Source organism: Chiloscyllium plagiosum, unplaced genomic scaffold (genome assembly GCF_037043375.1).
Source record: "Chiloscyllium plagiosum isolate Xiang-an unplaced genomic scaffold, Cpla_swu_hap1 HiC_scaffold_12, whole genome shotgun sequence".
Classification (NCBI taxonomy): Eukaryota; Metazoa; Chordata; class Chondrichthyes; order Orectolobiformes; family Hemiscylliidae; genus Chiloscyllium; species Chiloscyllium plagiosum.
Window position 1 is genome coordinate 89,745,809 of NW_028270150.1, and position 24,130 is coordinate 89,769,938.

The 24,130-nt window shown below is 39.5% G+C and overlaps 1 protein-coding gene across 4 annotated transcripts in view; it reads right to left on the reverse strand.

Annotated features, from left to right (window-relative positions):
* Window positions 1-844: 844 nt before the first annotated feature.
* Window positions 845-24,130, reverse strand: part of lrrc63 (leucine rich repeat containing 63) — a 34,730-nt gene continuing 11,444 nt past the window's right edge. For 3 of the 4 annotated variants that reach the window (XM_043700350.2, XM_043700345.2, XM_087993043.1), the window contains exons 6-10: window positions 22,337-22,435; window positions 21,039-21,175; window positions 14,262-14,345; window positions 5,353-5,592; window positions 845-1,272 (exon numbers count right to left, since the gene is read on the reverse strand). In XM_043700350.2, the coding sequence (XP_043556285.2) occupies window positions 1,116-1,272; window positions 5,353-5,592; window positions 14,262-14,345; window positions 21,039-21,175; window positions 22,337-22,435 (717 nt within the window). In that variant the 3' untranslated portion in view covers window positions 845-1,115. The remainder of the gene's footprint in view (window positions 1,273-5,352; window positions 5,593-14,261; window positions 14,346-21,038; window positions 21,176-22,336; window positions 22,436-24,130) is intronic. The other variant, XM_087993044.1, reaches the window with a different exon arrangement.

Here is a 24,130-nt window from a genome sequence, read left to right on the forward strand (position 1 = left end):
CTTAACTGGTTCAGGTTCTGATATCAATTGGTACATTTTCTTCATTACTTCTAAATTCAGGATGCTTGTCACTGCATTACTATCATGAAATTTGAGCTATTTATTCAACAAACTCTCACTCCATAGCACGATGCCTGAATTGTGAAGTTGAGCACACGTACACCATTTTTAGTGCCTAATTGAACCATCATCATAAGCATCACTCTGTTATTATGAGAAATGTGAACAGTTGGAGAGTCAAACCAATTGTTGCACAGTTCCACTAGTCAAAGCTTGTAGAGTTATCCTGTCTCCACCCACATTTTTTCTTACAACTAAACCAATTTTCAATCCTTATCATTTTTTTGTGTTAATGTCCAAACACTGGAGTAGTGTGGTGTTTATTAAATAAATAGGTATGAGTTGGGAGTTTTGTTAAGTATTTTGAAATATTAAGTGCGCTATGAACAGTTCGTACAAGCAGTGGTATAATTGTTTTGAAGATTGCCAGTTTGAAGGAAGTAATTGGGAGTTCGTTTGCATTTAAAGTCAAGATTATGTATTTTAACATTTCAAAGTGTGGATCTCCTCTTAAAAACCTAATTAAACAGCTATGCCACATGGGTTTTCATGAGTTGACAGCAACTCAACTTAAACAAAAGTGAGTACTGCAGATGCTGGAGATCAGAGTCAAGATTAGAGTAGTGCTGGAAAAGCACAGCAGGAGGTGCAGCATCCGAGGTGCAGGGAAATTGACATTTTGGGCAAAAGCCTTTCGTCAGAAAAGACCTGATGAAGGGCTTTTGCCTGGAAAGTCAATTTTCCTGCTCCTCGGATGCAGCCTGACCTGCTGTGCTTTTCCAGCTCCACTCTAATCTTGACTCAGTGACTCAAATTAGGTCAACACTTTAAAATATGTGCTGCTAAATTTAAATAATTACTTACACAGCTGAATTAATTGAGAAACAAGTGTGCACAGCAAATTCTTTATGACCGCTTAAGGTATGAACACTGAACAATGTCTACAGTTGCTGAAATGAAGTGTACCAGGAGTTCATAATGGCTGACATATTAAATTGAACATGGTCTTCATTAATTTCCTTTTCCAGCAGGCCAAAGCTTAGTGAAAAATATATTCAGTCAGTCTTGGACATGAACCATTTATAGCAAGATGGTGAACAGGCATGATACAGGAACGGGAGGCTTTCACGATTGAAGATTGCCTTACGTGGCTTGATCAGTTGAAGTCCTGGACCAAACAAAGGTCCTCTGCAGCACTCACACATATTTGCACTGTCATACAAAATTTAAAAATAACATTAGATAAAATGTACACATAAATTGATACAAAGTTCTGCTATTCTTTCATGCATAAGGCAGCATCATGGGAAGTAATAGGGACTTATTCCTCAGCTTTCCCTCTTTATCTTAATAAATGTTTCAACACATTTTTTCTGCAGAGCTAGTGTTTTATTAATTAAAGCTGTACTCATTTCTGCAGCTGTGCTGTGCATTTCATAATGCATGCCATGTTAAGTTGCATTTTTTCAATCAATGTTTGTGCTTGCACTTTTCCACATTTTTGTCAGTGAGCTACTTGATTTAGGAACAGAGACAGACAGTATACCAGAACTATTTTACACAGTAATGCAATCAGTTTTCCAAGATCAAATGTCAATTTTTCATCTTTATTAACTTTTAAACAAATACAATCTTAATCAAAGAAAACATTTCTGAAAATGTATCTTAAAGACTACTAAAGAAACTGATATAGCACCCAATTCAATGAAACACATTATTGTATGCTGCCACTCTTGTTATTTTATGAATTTGGTGTTAAACAAGAAAAGGGATGTCTGTACTACTAATGGGAAACTTCCCATGTTTTACACCCAGCGTCAGCATCAAGCATCAATATCATGAAATAGGCTCCATATGGTACACTATCTGGTTAGGAACAGATCAAACTACTCTCCCAGCACTGCTGACCCCACAACATGGAGGACATAAAAACAGGGATGGCCTGCGGTGAAACTTCAGTCTTGAGTCACATTGCTGAATTAGTCACAGGGTGTGCAAAAGTAATTGAGAGCAGTTTAGACAATATAAACAGACTCTTCTGTTATGGGAATAAAGATTTGGCAGATACCAGACACAGGAACAGAATTTCTGTCGCATGGTTTCTACACAATAGGTAAACTTCTGGAGTAGACAAAGAAATTTTATAAAAGAAAACTGCTTAAAAACAATCCTGGGGTGATCTAAACCGAGAGCTGAAAAGACAGATTTGCATTCATATGACCTCTGGATGTCCTGAAGCACTTTGCTGTCAAAGGTATTTTTGAAATATATTTACTATTGTAATTTAGGAAAAATAGCAGTTAATTTGTACACAGCAAGCTCTCACAAACAACAAAATAAAGAAAGATCTGCTAGAAACTGAGCCTCAGTTGGCATGACTATCTATATTACAAAGTAGACAGAATACAGCTTTTCTAGATAATTCAGATGCCTCACATTAAAGAAATCTTTCCAAAGTTTAGCAGATATTCCCAGTTCAAGAATTTGACTATTTGCTAATAAAGATAGTTTAATTTAAAATGCAAAATGTTTTCAAAATGCAATTCACATTCAAAAGCCTCCACGTCAAAAGAAGGAGACCATGATGGATCATCAGCTCAGCACTTCTGGCTGAAGACTGTTGCGAATTACTTTTATCTTTTGCACTAGTCTGCTGGGCTCGCCATCATCGAGTATGGGGATATTGTAGCAGGGCTGGACAGCTCAGATCTGCAAAGTGGTGACATGGTGGAATTCTTCCATTAGAAGTTGGATGCTTCATTTTGGCAGAATGCCATTGGCTGCATGGAGATAGCTTCTTGGCAGGCCATTGTTGCCTGATGTGCACATTGAATTCAAGAGCAGGAATGGGGTCACTTTAGCTTCTCTCAGCCATTCAGTAAGATTATGGCTTATCTAATTCTACTCCACTCTTCTGCCTGCCACCAATAACCTTTCACTTCCTTGTTAGTCACTCACTGAGAAGAGTTTCAAAGACTAATGAGCCTCTGACAGAGAAAAAAAATCTTGGTCTTAAACAGGACAGTCCTTACTTTTAAACTGCGTCACCTCTAGCTTGAAACTCTTCCACAACAGAAACTTCCTTTTAAAATCCATCCTGTCATGTTCTCTTTGGATCACAAAATTTTTAATAAGGCAATTTATCATTCTTCTAAACTCCAAAAGATACAGGGTTGGTTTGTACAAACTTACCTTAGAGGATTGCCAAACCCCTACCCACTCAGCCCCATCTCAGATATCAGTTGAGTGAACATTCTCTGATTGGCTTCTAACATACTTAAATACTTTCTTTAAAAAAGGAATCTAAAACTGGACATAGTACTCCAGACATGGTCTCGTCAATGCCCTGCAAAGCATCCAACTTTTAGATTTCATTCTCCTTACAATGAAAGTGTTTAATTTGCCTACCTAATCACTTGCCGATTGCGTATGTCGACGACCTTTATGCGACTCATGTACCAGGACACTAGATACTCTGGCGCAGAGTTCTACAATCTCTTTCCATTTAAATAATATGTTGTTTTTCTGTTCTTGCTGCCAAAATGGATGAGTTCACATTTTCCTCAGTTATACTCCATCTGTCAAAATTTTCCCGCTCACTTAACCTACCTTGGTCCTTTTCACAACTCACTTCCTACTGATCTTTATGCCATCAGCAAATTTAGCAAGAATACATTCAGTCCCTTCGTCCAAGTCACTGATATAAATTGTAAAAAGTTGAAGACCCAGCAGTAATCCCTGTGGCACTCCAGCTGTCATTTCTTGTCAACCAAAATGACCCATTTATGCCTATTCTATGCAAGCTAACTTGCCTCCTTTAAACAACCCCCTTTTCTCGAGTTGGAAGGGTCATCGAGCTGCAGTTTTGGCAACAGGTCATCCTGCAGAGGACCCTGCCTCCACAGTGAGGCCCAACAAAACACCTTTTTATGTACAATTTCATAACTCTAAAGAGCGTACCTCCATATTAAGATGTTTCACAGCTACCTCTCATGATGTGCTGCCAGATGGACAACACTGCATACTCTCCTAATGATCTTGTCCTTTACTTAGTCTGTCCATTGGTGGGGCACCACTGATATCCATAACTGATATCTTTCCACAGCTCTGGCCGAGGTTTTTGACTCTGGACTGAGACAACTTCAAGATCTTAATCCAGCAGAAAGGTCCAGTCCTGTGGTTGTGAAGATCTGACCAGAAATTCTCATCTACTCCCCCTCAGCCTCAATCATCGATAAGTATAATATATAAGAAACACACCACTTTTAATTAACATTATTCTGGGTCACTGTCACTGTTTCCTTTAAAGTGCAATAGGATTTGAGCCAGGCTCATATCTAACATCTTAACTCTGTTTTTCTCTAAAGATCCTGCCTCACCTGCTGAGAATTTCCAGCACTTATTGTTTCCTTTCAGAATTTGAACAATGGCAGCAAAAGCATCAGGTCTAAGTAGTAGCTGGAATACTTGTTAATTTTCAGTAGCAAATTGGCACACAAGACATTCTTGGTGAAACAATGATTATTGTGTGTAGGAGTTATTGTGAAATACCTTTTAAGAAAGGTTTCACCTCTCAAAAAAGATAAGGTAGTATTTCAGTATGTGTAACTCAAATTCAGGCACTTTTAACAGAATATTTATTGACCTCATGGCTTTGAACCCACTGCATCAAATGGGGGAGGGAGATGAGAGCAGGGAGGGAATCCAGATTCTGTGGGTTGGAATTCTCATATCGTTTTGAGAAAGTGTAGAATTAGTACGAATTAGGTCACTATTCCTAGAATGTCTGTCTTTTGACAAAAATCTCAAGAAAACCTATTCAGAAGAAACTTAACCAATTGGTTAGTTTATAAACCTCTTTCATAAACTGCGTGAAAGCTGGATTGCCTGTTATGCTTTTTTGCTGCAAATGACTCTCTGTATATTAACCTGTATGGGAGTTTAGTTCGAATCAGAGTGTCTGTGTGTAACTGATATTAATCATTTTCAGAAGCGATATGGATGTTACATGTTACTGAGTGATTATAAACCAATTTATCATTTGCCTTTGAAATACTATCCAGATTATTCTGTACCACAGACTAGCTCCAGTTCTTAAGTTGAGTCTGGGTTTGTCAATGGGTAATGACTTCTACATTGGACATGAGAAAATGTAACTGGAGAAGCCTGAATAATAAAAGACTCCATTGACCTGTAGTGTGTACCAAGCAGCCCTAAGTGAAAGGATTAGCACTAGAACTGTAAGTGAAACTGAACCCATTACCTGAAACTGATGTAAGCTGATCTACTTACTTGTTCAGTATTTCTTGTACCTCTTTAGGAATGTTTGTGTACTGCTGAATTAAGTAGTTCTTGGAGAAAGTAACTGCAGCTAGGTCAGTCAGTCGTTGTGGTTGGTTCCGAGCATTTTCTTCCCAGAACAAAGGGTGTAGGTAATTATTCTCCAAACGTAATTGCTTTAAATGGAGTTGGAGGAGGCCATGTGGCAAAGTTGTCAGCTCATTTCCTTCAATATTTAAAAACTGAAGTTTTCTGTATAGCAGGAGTTTAATACAAAAATCATAATTATTCAAATATATGCTCTGTCTTCATGACAAGATCATTGTTAAAGTTATGAGTTAACATTAATATATGGAACCAATTATAGAAGTCTAAATTCACTGCTGTCAAATCAATAAGTTCAAGTACCTCACAAAGACATGTTGAAAATACGTGCCCTCTACTGTACAATGAGAATTAATTGTTTAAATGCAGAAGGTAAGTGGATGTTTCTTCATGTCACTGGATTTACTGCATAGTAAAGGCATGAAGGAAAAAGAGCTCTTACATCACCTATATATCCGAGAAACAGATAGCTAAGTCATGAAAATGTGCAAATTCACAGACAAAAATAGATTAATCAGATCACCTGGTTTTACGCTCCTACACAAGCTCCACCCATCTTCTTCATTTAGTTCTATCAGCATACCATTTTTCTCCTTCATACACAATTTAAATTAGATTAGATTACATTACATTACAGTGTGGAAACAGGCCCTTCGGCCCAACAAGTCCAGACCGACCCGCCGAAGCGCAAACCACCCACACCCCTACATTTACCCATTACCTAACACTACGGGCAATTTAGCATGACCAATTCACCTGACCGGCACATCTTTAGATTTGTGGGAGGAAACCGGAGCACCCGGAGGAAACCCACGCAGACACAGGGAGAATGTGCAAACTCCACACAGTTAGTCGCCTGAGGCGGGAATTGAACCCGGGTCTCAGGCGCTGTGAGGCAGCAGTGCTAACCACTGTGCCACTGTGCCGCCCATAATGGATTGATACTACTTACCTTAGCTACATTATACGAGGCAGTGTGAGAATACTTTAGAGAACACACACATAAATGCACATAACTTGGTTAAAAAGAATTTTCACACTTCGTGATCTGAGACTACATTAATAGCAATAACAAAGATCTGGTTCAAAGGAGAAGATTGAGAACTTAATATTCTTGGCTAAAATGTGCCCAGGATACATAGGGAAGGAAAACAAGGAGATTGGGTTGAAATAGTGATCAATGCAACCTATTATAGTAATCAATGCAGTTGAGGGGTCAAAGACAAAGTTGAAAAATGTGGTGCTGGAAAAACACAGCAGGCCAGGCAGCATCCGAGGAGCTGAAGAATCAACGTTTCGGGTATAAGCCCTTCTTTAGGACCTGCAGTCCTCACTTTTGCCCAGGTCAAAGACAAAGTCTATTTTGCTAGGATCAGAGGAGTGATTGCACTAATGGGTATAAAGGGAGAAACTTTAAGGGATTAAATCAAAATGATGTTGGAAGGGCAAATGATGCACCTCAGCCCCTGAAGTGCCCACCCAACCCAAAAAACTTCAGGGATACCAATGAACTAAGCTCTTGCTTTTATACAAAAAAAAAAGCAAAATCTGACTACTGGAAGCAATGTCAAAAACTAAAAATCAATAAAGGGAGAAACTCGTGGGGTGGGGGAAGCAGTGGGAAGAGGGGGGAATTAAATCATGTTTGTTTTGGAGGAGGTAATGATGAATCCCAGTCCTAGTAAAGCCAAATTATCCAGAAAAGTTTCAAGAGTACCTATAGAGACCATATGCTCTTTCTACAAGGACACTCGGGCAGAAATGTTACATGAAACCAGCTTTCATAATTATTTTAGAAACCCACCAACAAATTGACCTAACAACAACCACAGGCAGTGAAATAGTAACAAAAATCAAAAAAGGTAGGGGAAAACATGAATTATTAAGTGGGAAGGTAAAGAAAATATAATTCCTGTCTCTGACAAAAGAAAAGCTCCTGGTGTCTTTTTGAAGTGAAATGGTTGAGTTGTGCTGCAGGATCATGAAATAATAGTTATCCACCAGTGTTTTCAGAATTGGAGCCATGCAAGCAGTGGGAGAACAAGGTGGAGATGTGGACTTAGGTTACTTTTCCAGCCAAGAAGCAGCCTGGAAGAGATTTGACGTTATCCTTATTAAGAAGGAGTAAAAAGTTTTTTTTTCACCATTTTATTCTGAAAATCTGTTACACTGGATTTTTTTACTTCTATATTTTTCTAAGATCTGTACATGAGGAAGCTGTACCTAGGGACACTGTACCTAAGATGGTGGCGTAAGCAGCGACTTACACACTTTTCACTGTACTCATACATGTGACAATAAAGTTAGTTTTATTTTCTTTCTAATTTTCTGACCTGAACACTGAAGAGGTCCTCCAGATTCTAATACAATTTATGTATGGAGATAAGAAAAAAGAATCAAGCATTGCCAATGTTTGATAGATTTAAGAAGATGGATGGTAAGTCCATGGAAGAATATATCACGTTCTTTGACGGATTCTATGGGTGGATCTTCCCAAATTCTGAACAGTGGGGGCAACGGAGAAACAAAAACGAAAGGGTCACTGGACCTGAAACGTTAATTCTGCTTTCTCTTCACAGATGCTGCCGGACCTGCTGAATTATCCCAGCAATTTCTGATTTTGTTTCTGATTTCCAGCATCTGCAGTTCTTTGGTTGTTTTGGCTAGTCGGCAATGGAGAAAACTGGGAGAATCACATGATCACATTAATATTCTCATTGTGACACCAGCTGGCCTCATTGGTATATAATTTCCCATTCTCTCACTCGCCGAATAGAAACCAAAGGCAATTCCCAACGTGTTCCCCTTAACTGAAGGGTCAATAACAAAGGGGCATAATTTTAAACTGAAAGGCAGAAGGTTTAGATAGGATTTCAGGAAAATGTTTTCACCCAGACAGTGGTGAAAATTTGGAACACACTACCTGGGAAGGGTAATTGAGGCAGAAAATCTCGCAACCTTTAACTTTTACTCGGATGAGCATTTGAAATGTCATAACGTTCAAGATTATAGGCCTAATACTGGAAAGTGGGACCAATGTCAATTAAGAGTAGTTGTTTTTGTCAGACTCAAAGGGCTTCTTCTATACTGTACGATTCCATGTAGTGGGGAGATCAAGATTTAGATAGACAGGTTGGGTGAAATGTGGGAAAACCAATGGGGTGGATGGGGAAGACTACCAAGAAGGGAATGTGGATACTGGAGTTCACCAAGAGTGACAGGCTGAGCACAGTGTAATAAGTGATCACTGTATCCTGCCATCTTGCTGTGAATAATAAGTGTGGAACTGCAAATGGCGGCCACTACACTCACAGTGGATGGGTAGGTGTTTTATTCTATCAGGGAGGGGCCTTCAAGTGACCTGATAGAGGTTTACAAATCATGAGGGACATGGATACAGTAAGCAGACAAAGTCTTTTCCCCAGATTTGGGCAGTCCAAAACTAGACAGCATAGGTTTAAGGTGAGAGGGGAAAGATTTAATAGGGACTTAAGGGGCAACTTGTTCACACAGTAGGTGGTGCATTCATGAAATGAACTACCAGAGGAAGTGGTGAAAGCTGGTACAATTATAACATTTAAAAGGCATCAGGATGCGTAAATGAATAGGAAGGATTTAGAGCGATATGGGCCATATACTGGCAAATGGGACTAGATTAATTTCGGATCTCTGGTTGGCTTGGACGGGTTGAACCGAAGGGTCTGTTTCTGTGATGTACAACTCTTTGCCCCTCTGTGAGGCCCTTCAAAAGGGTAACAGCATGACACAGATATCCATACAGTACAGCTGAAAGACACTTGCCAGCTGTACTTAGGCATTAAGAAACATGTGGAGTCCAAATCCTGGCCCCAAGCACTCTTGACCACATCGTTCAGCATCAGGAATAAATACCAGTCGTGACTGTGATGCACACGTAATGCATAGTGGAGTGGCAGGTTTCATCCAAGGTGGCAAAGTAGCAAGAATGAGTTCCCATGGCATTCACATGCTGCAGGAGCTGCTCACTTCTCACCATTGACTACAGAATCTCGCCAAGACAAAGGCTGGCTAGACTCTGTATTTGTAATTACTACCAGACATACATTTGTTCACACAGCCAAGAAATGTAAATATTTATTAACAAATGTGCTAAAGTATTAGGTCCCAGGGTCTGCAGTTTGAGTGAAGGGAGCCTGCCCTACAGTGGAGCACACTGGCCTTGAAGATTTGGTGAGGTGACTCCAGGGGTTTTGTGTCTCAGATATTCTGCGTGTGTTCTGTCCAGATGGAGGTTCATGCTCCTTGGCTTGACCTCCCATAGGGCTGAGGGTAGCAGGCAGTGTGGACCTCGAAGGCCCTGCCACCTCTGGAGTGGCCCGAGAGGAGACTTCTGAGGTTCCTGTATGGAGTCTCCTCCTCCAATTGGTTCCATACTGGCACTACCCTGGTTCCCTTTGAGGAAGGGGCACCAGGGGTGATGTTAAGGACCCTTGTTCTCTGTTGCCTCGGTGTTGATGTGATGCCCTGATGGTTAGAGCGATGGAGTGCAGGTCTGTGCGCATATCCAGCAAACTGTGTGAGTGTTGCTCCTGGCTCTCCATGGCAGCCAACAACCTATTCATGGAGATGGCTAGACGTTTGCATTTCTGAGGCAGTAAGGTCCCAGTAAGTGTTGATGCAGTTGTGTAACCTTTTGTTTCAGGTTGTCCAGCGCCTCCAACAAACTTGCCTGCTTAAGTCACGAATGGCCAACATCATGGGGTCCTCAGTCCTCTGAGTGCCAGCAACCTGGGATTTTCTTCCTCTGCAACATGCTTGAATTCAGCTGATATTCTCACCGAGGTGTCAGTATCTGAGCTGGTGGAAGGTTCAGAAGGTAGTCCTATTGGTGCCTCCTCTGTGGCATCCATGCGTTCTTCCTCGGAGGTGGAGGAAGGGTTGTCTTGTGGGGTCAGCCACTTAACCATGGAGACTGTTCTGACGCTGCTTGTGCACGGAAGAGAGAATGCATTGTGAACAAAGAGTAGAAGTTGGACAATGTTAAGAATACATTCATAGGGGAATTAATGCAATGAACAATACTTCTTACTTGGCTACCGAGTCATGGATGTTTTAGCATCTTCACAGAACCAACCTTGATCTTCACTTGCAAGGGCCAAGATCCACTCTTCAAAGGAGCTGTATGTCAGGTGCCCCACTAACCACCTTAGCTCTTTCAGCACTTACTATGATACATTTGCTCCTGGAATGAGTGAAAGGAAGGTATTAAGTGAGACAAAAATTGGTGGCACAGCTATTAGTGTTGCATCAGGTGAGTAAAAGTGGTGAGGTGTCCTGAGTGAGTGAGTAAGCAATGTACAGAGCACATAGCATTAGTTGTCTGTCCTGCACTGCTGGATGCTTCTCCAGTCCATTGAGATTGCACTGACCTGAATGGTGATCTCAGACCAGGCTGGCAGGGTCTGGTGTCAAGTCCTCCATTGCCAGTCCTGGGAGAACAAAACAGACTTCTTCTGCATCACCTCATCCACCAGAACATCCAAGTCCCTGTCTGCCAAGTGGGGTGCTATTTGACACTTATGCCTGGGACAATTCACAGAGATTGCTGAGGGCAGCTCCAGACCGTGTTCGATTTGGGGGTGCTCGACAGCCTTTCAAATGTGATGTTGGTACCAGGGAGTCTGGAATGTGCCAGTACCTGCAAATGCTTCTACCTATGGCTCGAGGGAGAATAGGGCAAGTGAGGTTCCTTAGGGATATGGTGCATGATTAATGATGAGAGTTTGAAGTGATTGCATGAGAAAATTTGCGAGACTTTGTGGAGAGAAACCCTCCATGAAATTTGCCTAAAATAACAGCGGATTTCTGGAAAGATTCAGCCCAATGAGTTATTGTGATCTAAAATGCATTGTCTGAAAAAGGAAATGGTTAAATAGAAAAATGAAAGGCTTCAAGGTAAGAACAAGCAAGCAGTATTAATTGGGCAGCTTTACCAATGAACTGACACAGGCACAGTTGTCTGAGCGATCTCATTTGTACTGTGTCATTCTAGGATTCAATGCTGCAGTTACAATTTCCCCATTTTAACTACTCTCTGGGTAAAGATGTTTCACTTGAATTCCTCATTGAATTTGTTAGTGACTTTATATTTATAGCCAATAAATTTCCATTTCCCAAAAAGTTGAAATATTTTCTCTGTTCTTGCTATCACATCGCTCCATAATTTTAAGGACCTCTATTAGGCTACATATTACTTTCCTCTTTTGTAGCGAAAATTACTACCACCTTCAATCTTTTTAGATGGTTATAGCCTTTCAATTCTGATATAACTGCTGGGTTTTTTTTGCATCTTCTGTTATCTCCCAAATGTAGTCTAACCAAGGTTGTAAATAAGTTTAATGTAACTTTGCCTTATTTCCTCTAGAAATGAACTTCATTACTTAAATTATCTTTTGCATAAACTTTGTTAACCTGCATTATATTTTAATAATTTGTGAACCTGCAATTCAGTTCCCTTTGGTCCTCTTCTCTATTTTCACTTATTTTGCAGGAAATAGTTGGCCCCTTTCCCTTCTATCAAAATGCACTGCTACATTTATCTAAATTAAAATCAATAAATCATTTACACACCAATCCTACTAAATCATTAGTGACTTATTTTCTTTATCACAACTTTCCTCTATATTAACTACAAATTTGGAGACATCTGCAATTTTTGAAATTGTACTTCTGGTCCTTGATTCCAAATCCTTTATGTATCTGTAACTGAAATACTCAATTGTTTTAAAGTAATTCAGAAACAGATGTTTCACTGAAAGCAAACCTGCATTGATGTATCATTGAAAATACTACGTCAGTCAAAGGTGCTATACAAATTGCACTTATCTAAATATTGTTATACATCTGACACCATCTTCTGGTAAGATGGCAGTGAGAGGAGCTCTGAGCCCAGAGCTCATCTGCTCCATCAGTTTTTCATTTCTTTTTTTTTCTTTCTCTTCTCTCATTTTGTTTTGCCTTCTATTTTACTTAGTTCTTGGTGAAGAGCTCAGTTGCAGCAATGACATCGGTGGCGGTGAGTGAGCCCAGTGCAGGCTTAAGTGGGCCCAGCAACGTGGATCTATGGCAGTGGCGTCAGCTAGTCTGTGTTCCCAATAGCTTCTATGTCTTCGAGGTGGTCCTAGCACTGACTCATAGCTACTGCAGCAGAGGCTAAGTTTGAGTTCCGAGAGGAGTCTGTGTCCAGCGCAGAATCATGGAGGTGGCAGTGAAGGCGAGTTTGGGCCCAGTATAAGACCCAGCGACATCAGCTGCGGCTGCACCGGCAAGGTGGGCCTAAAGCAGATTCATAGCTACGGCAGAGTTGTGTTTGGGCCAGTGTGGTACCCAGCAGGATTGATGATGTCTGCATTAGTCAGGAGATTTACAGTGGCAAAAGTGTCAGTGGAGGCAAGATGGTGTCAAAGAGTAACAACATATGTTCCAGTGGTGCAATGGAAGTGGTTTCATGCATGGTCACCAGATTCAAGAAAGAGCACTTAACAAGGAGGACTGTAAAGTTGGACAAAAGTTAAAAATCACACAACACCAGGTTATAGTCCAACAGTTTAATTGGAAGCACTAGCTTTCGGAGCGCTGCTCCATCAGATGGTTGTGGAGTACACAATTGTAAGACACAGAATTTATAGCAAAAGTTTAGTGTGATGTAACTGAAATTATACATTGAAAAATATCTTGATTGTTTGGTAAGTCTCTCATCTATTAGAATGACCATGTTAGTTTCACTTCATTCATATGTAAATCACAAAACCATTTTTAAGAAGTTACATTCTCAGGTTAACTTTAACAATTGGTGTCAGCCCAGATAATGTGTTGAAGGTGTTCACCCCTGTGTGCTGCTGTCTGTGCCATAACGTTTAGACTGATTCTAATCTAAAAAAAGAATTAACAGAATCTTACATGGATTCATGCAGTTTTTGAGCAACAGACAATGTAACTCTGCAAGAACAAATTTACCCCACAAATGTATATATACGTGTGTGTGTGTGTGCGCGTGTATAGTGCAATGGTGGTCACCTGTAGTGTGACATGAACCCAAGGTCCTGGTTGAGGCTCTCCCTATGGGTACCGAATGGGTACCTATGGGGTGAATTTGTACTTGCAGCGTTATATTGTACGTTGCTCAAAAACTGCATGAATCCATGTAAGACTCTGTTAACTCATTTTTTAGATTAGAGTCAGTCTAAACATTATGGCACAGACCACAGCACATAGGGGGTGAACACCTTCAACACATTATCTGGGCTGACACCAAATGTCAAAGTTAACCTGAGAATGTAACTTGTTTAAAAATGTTTGTGATTTACATATGAATGAAGTGAAACTAACATGGTCATTCTAACAGATGAGAGACTTAACAATCAAGACATTTTTCAATGTATAATTTCAGTTACATAACACTGTAAACTTTTGCTATAACTTCTGTGTCTTATAATTGTGTACTCTACAACCACCTGATGAAGGAGCAGCGCTCTGAAACCTAGTGCTTCCAATTAAACCTGTTGGAATATAACCTGGTGTTGGGTGATTTTTAACTTTGTACACCCCAGTCCAACACTGACATCTGCAAATCATGTAAGGTTGGACACTTTCTTTATTTATTCATCTTTCTGCCTTTGTATTCTATGTTTTGGTTTATTTTTGTGTGTTTTCAGATGGTACCAGAGAGGGGCAACACTATACAACACTTTTCATTGTATTTTGTAACAGGATACACGTGACAATAAATCAATCAAATAAATGAAATAATGAATTATACAAGAATAATCATTACTAACCTTAGGTTCTTAATGTCATTGGAAATAACAGAAATCTTGTTATAGGCAATGTTCAGGGACTGGAGATTTGCTAAATGAAATAACCTGTCAAAAAAACCCGACATATTTTTAAGATGAATTTACTTGTGAAAGATTTCTAAAACATTGCTGGACTAGAACTAGAATGCATTGCGGCCATTATGTAGCCTGCATGAGCATTCTGTCTAAGCAAGGATCACTTTTCATTTGTCAGTGCCATATCAGAACCTAAGTCAGTTGCATTTCTTTGATGCCTATTAGAAGGATTGCTTAAAGTTTAAAGATGAACTAACATTGGACCAAATTTCTTGAATTAATGTATTTGCTCATCTGCAAATATCTGCTTCAATCTGCACTCTGGCTTACCTTATTCCTTCATTCAGCATCATACCTTCAACCATCCTAATACTAAGCTTTGGAATTCCTACGCTAAATCTTAAATTCTCCACCTCTCTCTCTTCCTTTAAAGAGGTCCTAAATATTGTTTTGGCCAGTCTTATAATAACCAGCCCTAATATGTCCTTATGTGGCTCGTTATCCAAATTAATTTGACAACATTTCTGTCAAGTGATGTGAGATATTTGACTGAGGCGCTATGCAAATGTTAACTGAAGAAATATATCTGCATTGTTAGTAAAATGAATAAATTCCAAGAACAAAGTTGTACAACAGTAATTAAAATGTGCAAACATCTTCATAAAGCATCAAAATATTTTAGTGCATTCAACAAATTGTTTAAAAATACAAGTTATTCATTTTAAGATCCTGGTGCCTGTTGGAATTAAGAAAAATATTCTTGTACTATCAGATATTTTCCAAATAAACTAGACAAACATATTCCTTTCCGTTTTATTTTTTACATTTAAAAACATACAGAATTTCAGTTTCGCTACACGGAGACAAGAATGTCATCTTTCTACAGCTCAATGTATGAAATCCAGTCACTTCACACTTGGCCGATGCTTTCAAATTTTTTATACCTCTTACCATTTATTTAATAATGGTTGAGTTCACTACAATGTCTCAGCCTGAGGGCATGAGACGACATGGGCAAAAGAATTCCTTCCTCACAGAGTACAAATACCATCAAATGCCGCCCCCTTCTATCTACCACGGGAATTTAACACTGCTAAATTAACTGCTATGTATAAAACCACCACAAGCAAAGGTTGAGGAAGCTCTGGATGTGCTGAACTCCACCACTAACACCCTGGAGATGGAACACCCCAAGGCCCTGATTATTGTAACTGGTGACTTTAATCAAGCCAATCTAAGGAAGGTGTTGCCCAAGTACTACCAGAACATTACCTGCCTCACCAGGGGCCCGAACATTTTAGACCACTGCTAAACCACTGTGAAGGATGCCTACTGCTCCATCTCCCTCCCTCATTTCAGGAACTCTGACCTCAATGCAGTGTTTCTTCTCCAGGCTTACAGGCAAAAGCTCAAGAAGGAGACCCCCGCGTGGATGCAGGTTCAGTGCTGGTCGGAGGAGGCAGAGGATCAACTCCGGTGCTGTCTGGAATCGGCTGATTGGGCCACGTTCAAACAGTCCGCAGGTACCTTGAACAAGTATGCCACTTCCTTCACAGATGTTATCAGCAAGCATGTGGAGGGCTACATACCGAGGAAGTCAATCCGGGTGTTGCCCAAAAGGAAACCCTGGATGAATCAGGACATACAGAACCTGCTAAAAACCAGGCGTGAGGCCTTCAGATCAGGAGACCCACTCAAATAAGGAATCCACAGAGCCATTAGGACAGCCAAGGACCAATATCGATCCACACTTGAGACCCAAACAGACACCCGGCGACTATGGCAAGGACTGAATGACATCACAGGTTCTAAAAAGAGACAGTGCAAGAAAGCAGTCGATGACACATCCCTCCCAGATTGTCTCAACGTCTTCTATGCTCGCTTTGAGCAGAATTTCGGTGGAGAGGTAACACCTATTCCGACAAGTCCTGACGAACGTAATCTAACAGTCACTGCATCAGAGGTCAGATCAGTTTTCCTTTGGGTGTATCCAAGGAAAGCGATGGGACCAGATGGAGTACCAGGCCGTACACTCAGAGAATGCACAGATCAACTGGCAGAGAGGTCTTCTCGGACATATTTAACCTCTCTCTGCAGCAGGCCACTGTCCCTGCCTGTTTCAAGAAGGCCAACATCATCCCTGTGCCTAAGGCGGCTCATGCAGCATGTCTCAATGACTACCGCCCATTGGCCCTAACTTCGGTGGTTATGAAGTGCTTTGAAAAGCTGGTCATGCCATTAATCAACTCCAGCGTCCCTCCAACTTTTGACCTATTTCAATTTGGCTATCGGACCAACAGATCCACGTCAGATGCCATATCACTTGCCCTTCACTCCTGCCCAGAACATCTTGACACCAAAAACAGTTATGTAAGAATCCTATCATTGACTACAGTTCAGTCTTCAACACTATTAACCCCTTGAGACTGATTACTAAACTTAGTGATCTTGGACGAAGCCCCACCCTCTGCAACTGGATCCTCAGGGTTTCCTGATGCACAGGCCACAGTCAGTGAAAATTGGGGACAATATTACATCCTCACTAACACTCAACACTGGAGCCCCTCAGGGCTGTGTACTCAGCCCCCTACTGTACTCACTGTATACCCATGACTGTGTCGCCAAATACCAGACTAATGCCATTTACAAGTTCGCTGATGACACCACCATAGTCAGTCGAATCTCAGATGGCAACAAAACAGACTACAAATGGGAGGTGGAAGACCTGGAAAAATCGTGCACTGAAAACAACCTAGCTCTGAATGACAGCAAAGCCAAGGGACTCATTATTGACTTTCGGCGGGATGTTACTCATGCCCCCCCACACACTGACAGCACAGAGGTGGAATGAGTGGAGAGTGTCAAGCTCCTGGGAATGGTCAGCTACAACAAGCTTTCTTGGACTCTTAATGTGGACGCACTAGTTACAAAGGCCCAACAATGTTTCTTCTTCCTCAGGCAGCTGAGGAAATTTGGCATGACGGTGATTAACCTTGCCAACTTTTATAGGTGTGCCATCGAGAGCATTTTGTCTGGATGTATCACTACCTGGTGTGACAACTGTACCATTCAAGATCGGAGACGGTTATAGAGAGTGGTGAACTCGGCCCGGACAATCACAAAGGCCAACCTCCCATCTATAGAATCCATATACCAGGCCCGCTGTCAAGAAAAGGCCACCAGCATTCTGAAAGATCCATCCCACTCTGGCAATGTTTTTCGACAATCTCTACCATCGGGGAGAAAGTACAAAAGCCTGAACACATGCACCAGCTGGTTTCGAATCAGTTTCTACCCTACTGTTGTTAGAATACTGAATGGACTCACAAACTCTTAACATTCGCCTGAACCGGTGCTTTTGGTTTTGCTGCTGTTTACCTATTATTTACTTATTTATGCTACTTAACTCTGTAATCTGCCTGTATTGCTGCAAGACAAAGCTTTTCACTGTGCCTCAGTAAGCGTGACAATAAATTCAATTCAATTCAAACATGAATCTCTACTTTGTTCCTAAATTTTGAAAATGAATCATCCAAAACCCATCAAACCATTTGTTAACAATGTACTTGGGAATATGAGAACTGCTATAAAAACACTAAATACTGAGTATCAGGCATTTCAAAAACATTAAGTCTGATTAAAATTAATGATAATAATGGATTAAATTAAGATTAAAACAAAATATTTAAGGGAAATGCTTTCCTGAAATCTAAAGGGATTCAGGGAAAATAACAAAACCGTATATACGTAGTCTCCGTGGCTTTAATAAAAAAAAAGAATATTCCCGTTTGGTTTGAAATGAAATAAATGAAATATTATTAAAAAAAATGTTAGCCAGCAATGCTATTTTGTATATAGTGAAATTTGAAATGCGAAATAAAAAATCCAGAGTTATTTATCAAGTGACTTTTGAAAGAAAATGTCATCTAAGATAAAGAACAAATTCAAGTATTTGTCATTGCCTGGAATCAATCAGAAGTTTTATTTCTATTTTAAATATGTTATGATAATATTTTATTAGACTGTAAAATTTTTTCAGGGCTCATGATAGAGATGGTATGGAAACTATTGGGCCATGTAAAAGTTAATGAGAAGAAGTGATTGAGGCTAGAAGATAAGAGATAGGAAAAACACAGCAGCACATGGGAATTGGAACAACATGTCTTTGTATAATTCAATAGAATGGCAATTTGGTATTAACACGCATTCAGTGAAAGGGAACCTTAGATAGCAATAGTAAATTGGTAGCTTTCTCGGTGATATTTATGTCCTTGATTGCTTTTAAGGGAACTGAAGTTGACAGTTTCAGGCCATCATCCAGGATAAAACACGGAAGAATGAATAAAATGTTCTCAATGCTTTTGTTAGGATCACATGAGAATTAATAAGGAGTGGCATAATATTGGGATATCTTGTTTAGTGTGCAAGAAAATGCTGGCAACCAGTTAAAATCAGACTTCCTCAAAGGATAGGAAATACTGCACTGAAGAATGGGTTTAAACCTTTGCATCGACTTGACAAATAGCTTGGCACGAAGCAGTTAATGTGGCCAGTAAAATCATCAAAGCACTCAGAGAAACAGGTCTTAAAACAATTAGGATAGAATTAAACATGTTGATACCTGCTAAAGTCAGCAAAATTTGAGAAAAAAGGAGAATTTGAATCATAGAATTCCTACAGGACCTGCGGCTCAACAAGTCCACAGTGAACCACTGAAGAGTGACCCACCCAGACCCATTCCCCTACCCTATTATCCTATATGTATCCTTGACCAGTGCACCTAACCTACACACCTCTGAACACTATGGGCAATTTAGCATGGCCAAACCACCTCACCTGCACATCTTTGGATTGTGGGAGAAAACCGGAGCACTCGGAGGAGACCCACACAGACCCAGGGAGAATGTGCAAACTCCACACAGTCGCCAGAGGTTGGAATCGAACCTGGGTCCCTAGCACTGTGAGGCATCAGTGCTAACCACTGAGCCACCGTGCCGCCAATTTGGATTTGACGAAAGGAATAGGAGTAGTAAGGCTCATCGTCAAGATGGATCCAGATGAAGGGAGAACTGTAGAGCTTTAAGTGCATGTATGATATAATTTTAAAGTTAGAGGGTGAAATGATCAGCAATTAAGATAATTTGAACAGATCACCATATTAAAAGGCTAAAGAAAGATTAATCAAGAACAATGATAAAACAAAAGTGAGAAATTAAGATTCTGACTGGTAAAAGCTAAAGATTCCAAGAAAGGTTTTGTTTTAGATGACTAACTCAAGTTGCAAGTAACATTTGTATCTTAAATTATGATTAAATCTCATCTCTTATTAATGATAATATGATTTTGACTTGTTTCATGGTTACTATGGTGCCAGTGGAATGAGGGGTTATCATACTTAGCAAAGGACAGTAGTATGGAAAGTATTTAAAGCAGAGACCGTACAACAGGAAATGACATCTTTTGCATCAGCTCCTCCAATTTTAATTATACAACTGTGAGATTGCTTTGAAATCGGTGATGCCATGATACGTATGTGCCAATGTGGGATAAAACAAAATAAATTTACTCTCAGACAGACACTTCTGTCTGAGATATGACATCAGTAATTTAAGCATGGTAGGGATGGAAATCCCATGAGGGTATCAAACTTTTGTTTTAAACTAATGTAAAGAATGCAAATAGAAGTCAAAATATTAGGAATTTAGAAATGAAACTACAACTGCAAAATAGCTTGCCAATCAGCTCTATAGGATGGGACCTCCTCTCAAATGGGGGCAGAAATCTCATTTTAATCCAATTAAAACTACTCTTTTAATATCCATATATTATCACTATGGGACAGCCAGGTTTCTGGTTAGTGCAGTGCTGATACATTTTTCAGAGGGGGGTGTTTGGTTGCAGATAATGCCCAATACACTCCTGACTAATCTACCTCATTGTATCCAAATCAGTCAAATCCCAGTTACAGCAATTAGCATCTCCTTGAAAGATTCAATGGTTATTAAGAGCTTGCTGGTATGGCACAATGCCTGAAACACGGGCAAGAGCGACATACTGAATGTGGAAAGTAAGATAGAAAAGCATATTTTTAATAAATTATCAAACAATTTTGTTAATAATAGAGTAAATAATAGAAACAGAAATATTTGGGGGACAATGTAAGAAGAATAAAATATAATTTTAAATAGTGATGAAAAATTCAATCAGCACTGTTCATTCATACCATACAGATGTTGTTTTCTATTTACATTCTTGAGAATTATCCTGGTGAGTGCAAAATGAAAAGTTTTGATACTCCAACAGCACTGAAATTCTGTACTGCTAAATGACCACTGGTAAGTAATTGGAAGAGGAGACTTTTAGACTAATTAAAAAGCAATCTGGGGGACAGGAAGTTGTTTACAAAATCAGAAATTGCTGGAAAAGCTCAGCAGGTCTGGCAGCATCTGGGGAAAGAAATCACAGTTAACCTTTCGGGTTGTGTGTCCCTTCCACAGAACTGTATCTGATATACAGCATCCTCAGTTCATTCGGTTTTTACAGGAAGTTGTTTACTGAATTGTGGAGATAAAATATTCAGGAGCACACAGATTCCCAATATAATCTTACAGCTCACATCATTTTATGGTCGCAAACAAGTTCAGAATTTTCTTTTCACAATATGTGTCAAGACTTATTCTAAAAATTGCTATTATGCTGTAGAAGACATTTGGAACACATTACCCAGCAGGCAGGGTTGAAATCTGGCAGAAGGAAATATTAAAGATTCTCAGGTTTGCTAGTTTTGCAATATCAGAAGAAATCTCCTTTATAGGGTTGTCTCGTAAATTCAGCACTTCGAGGTGGGAGAATCTATAAATCTGAAGGGAAAAGAAGTTAAATGAAAACATATTCATTCACTTAAATTGTTTTTAAAGTACTGTATAACAGTTGTTAGTAACATAATTACATTTCTGATTGGTTTATAATTGGCTTATAAAAGAAAGCTTAAAAATTCAAATGTTGGGAAGAACTAGCATGAGTAGCCAAATTGAAACAAGAGAAGTTAAATATAAAGTGATATAGAGAGATCGAACAATAAAAAAGTATACAAGAATACAAAGCATTCTATGGCCAAATATTTTGTTTTCTAAACAATTTTCACTTCAATTATGTAATTCCCCAACATTGCTCACATTCCGCCAAAAATAAATCTATTCAAAAATAATTAGAAAACAGTAAGTCGGTTTCATCTACGTGCAAATGGAAAAATATACATTTGTTCTCAGATGAAAGCATTCAAATCTAACCAACGAATTTGAAATCACCCGTTGTGATGCCAATGATATTGTGGAATTTATAATGTGAAACTAATTAATTTCTTACCTTACTGTTGTGATTGGAACCAGGTGGATCTTATTTATTATGAGATCCTTGATTGAGGTTGTTAACCTGGGCCAATCAAGGAGGCTTGGCTGACAGATGTATACAGTGAGTCTCCTGACTTCAAGGACTGACTCCAAGCTGGCTGGTCACAGTGAGTGTACTATGCACATGTAAACAAAGGGTGCCTTGGTGATGGGATACTGGCCTCTGTGTAATTATTTCACTTCTAAATATTTTTTGTAGCAGTTAACTTCAAGTACAGTAACTTCAACTACCCACAGAAACCCAAGCATATAAATAGAAAGCAGGAATTTTCGCCTGAGGCCCACTGAAGATGTTGCCTAGTAGGATGACGAAACATCTGGAAATGAACCTTCCAGCTCAGTGAGCAAACCTACATCCAGAACCTCAACCTGAGATACAAATCTTCTCAAACTCTCAAACTAATCCATTGATTATGTAATTAGGGGTATGTCACAATATGCTCTACAGCATTGTTCTCCAGCATTCTTGGTGACTAGATGCCAATCATTAATTCAGTTATGGCAGTTGGCTAGAAGAGGTTTCATTATAGGAATGCTATAGTTTATACATGATCACATAAGTTATCTGAGTAAAGCAATAATACAAATGCAGTTTTAGTAAATTGCTCTCACCTCAGCAGGAATGTCCTGTAAAGTGTTGAAAGACAGGTTCAGATACTTTAATATGGAAACAAGTGCAGTCAGATCAGGAAGTTGGCGAAGAAAATGACCCTACAATATAGTGATGATATTAAACATGATGATAATCATATTCTACAAAACTTGAAAAATACCTCTACCTTTTGTCATTAATTCATTGGGAATTAAAACTACATTATTTTGAAATTATAGAAATGCTAAATGTTTCAAAAATATTTAGATGCTTTGATAATTATTAAAATTGTTTATAAAGGGCATTGATGTATTGGCTGCACCTCCAATGTTCGTCAAGGACACAGGGAACAAAATAATGACTACATGAAGAAACACTGCACTGATATTCACATTTTTCAATGTAGATAATTATGCCCAAGTAATACCCACAAATTTGTACAATTGCAACAACAAAAAAAAACTGGAAATTTGGAAAATAGTTTGGATGCATATGAAACTTAATGAAACATTAACTGTCAAGGGATGTGAAAGTAACTGAGCTTCAACTACAATGAAATTATGTAGAAAGAAATAATAAAGGCTATGAACTCAACCTGTTATGTGTCATGGAGATTTGGTATTTTATTTGCTTTTAAAGAGATTAGGAAAAACTCTTTGTGAGCCCCTAAAGAGAGGAAAAAGAGGATTTATTTCTAAAGTAAAAATAAATACAAACTAAACATAAGTTAGGGTGTAATGTGAATGCATAAATTTGTCAGATCAACTGTCATCTAGAAACGTGGAGGTAAATAAAGTAAATCCCTTGGTTGTATAATCACTTTGCCCTGTCTGTTTCATGTTACTTCTGCTGTTTGGCATGCAAGCAGTCCCATGTTGGAGCTTCCCAAGCTTGACTGCTCATTTTGAAGAATGCTTAGTGCTGATCTTGGCTTGCTTTCCTGCACGCTTCATTGAACTAGAGTTGGTGGCTTGGCCTGATGTTAATGGCAGAATGTGGATACACTAGGCCATGAGATTGCAGATTGTGCGTGATTTATTTGCTGGTGATCAGAGGCATGGGGTGGGGGGGGGGGGAAGAGGAGGAGGAGGAGGTGGTGGGGGTGAATGGTGGTTAGTATCACACAGCATAATGGAGGGTATCCTCAATGTAAAGACTGAACTTTGTCCCCACAAGAACTGTGCATCAAGTAGACTGGTGAGGGCAAGGTCAAGTATGGAGGGTTAGTGTTGTGGTCATATCATTAGATGAGTAATCCAAAGTTGTTGACTAATATTTCAAGGACTTGAGGTTGAATCCCCCATGGTAGGCGATGACATTTAAATATAGATTTATATTTAATAAACTCGTCTAACAGTGACCATGTAACGACTGTCAAATGTTGTAAAAACCCACCTGGTTCGCTAATGTCCATCCCCTCCTTTCGGAAAAGAATTCTGCTACCCTTACGTGGTGTGGTCTACAAGTGTCTCCAGACCTACAGTAGTGTGACTATAAACTGCCCTTTGGGCAATTAAGGATTGACAATAAATGGTGGCTTATAGTGACATATACTATACATGAATTTAAAACAAAAAAAATTCTCTTGTTGGTTCCTTTACAACATGGTGCAGACCCAGTCAAGCAGCTATGCTCTTTAGGACTCACCCAGCACAGTCAATAGTGATACTACAAAGTCACTTTTGATGACAGACACTGAAGTCCTGCAGCCACAGTACATTCTGTGTCCTTGCCACCCTCATAACCTTTGTCTAAGTGGTATTCAACATGGAACCAAGGGTAGAGGGTGTGTGTGGTGGTACTTGGCAGGATGT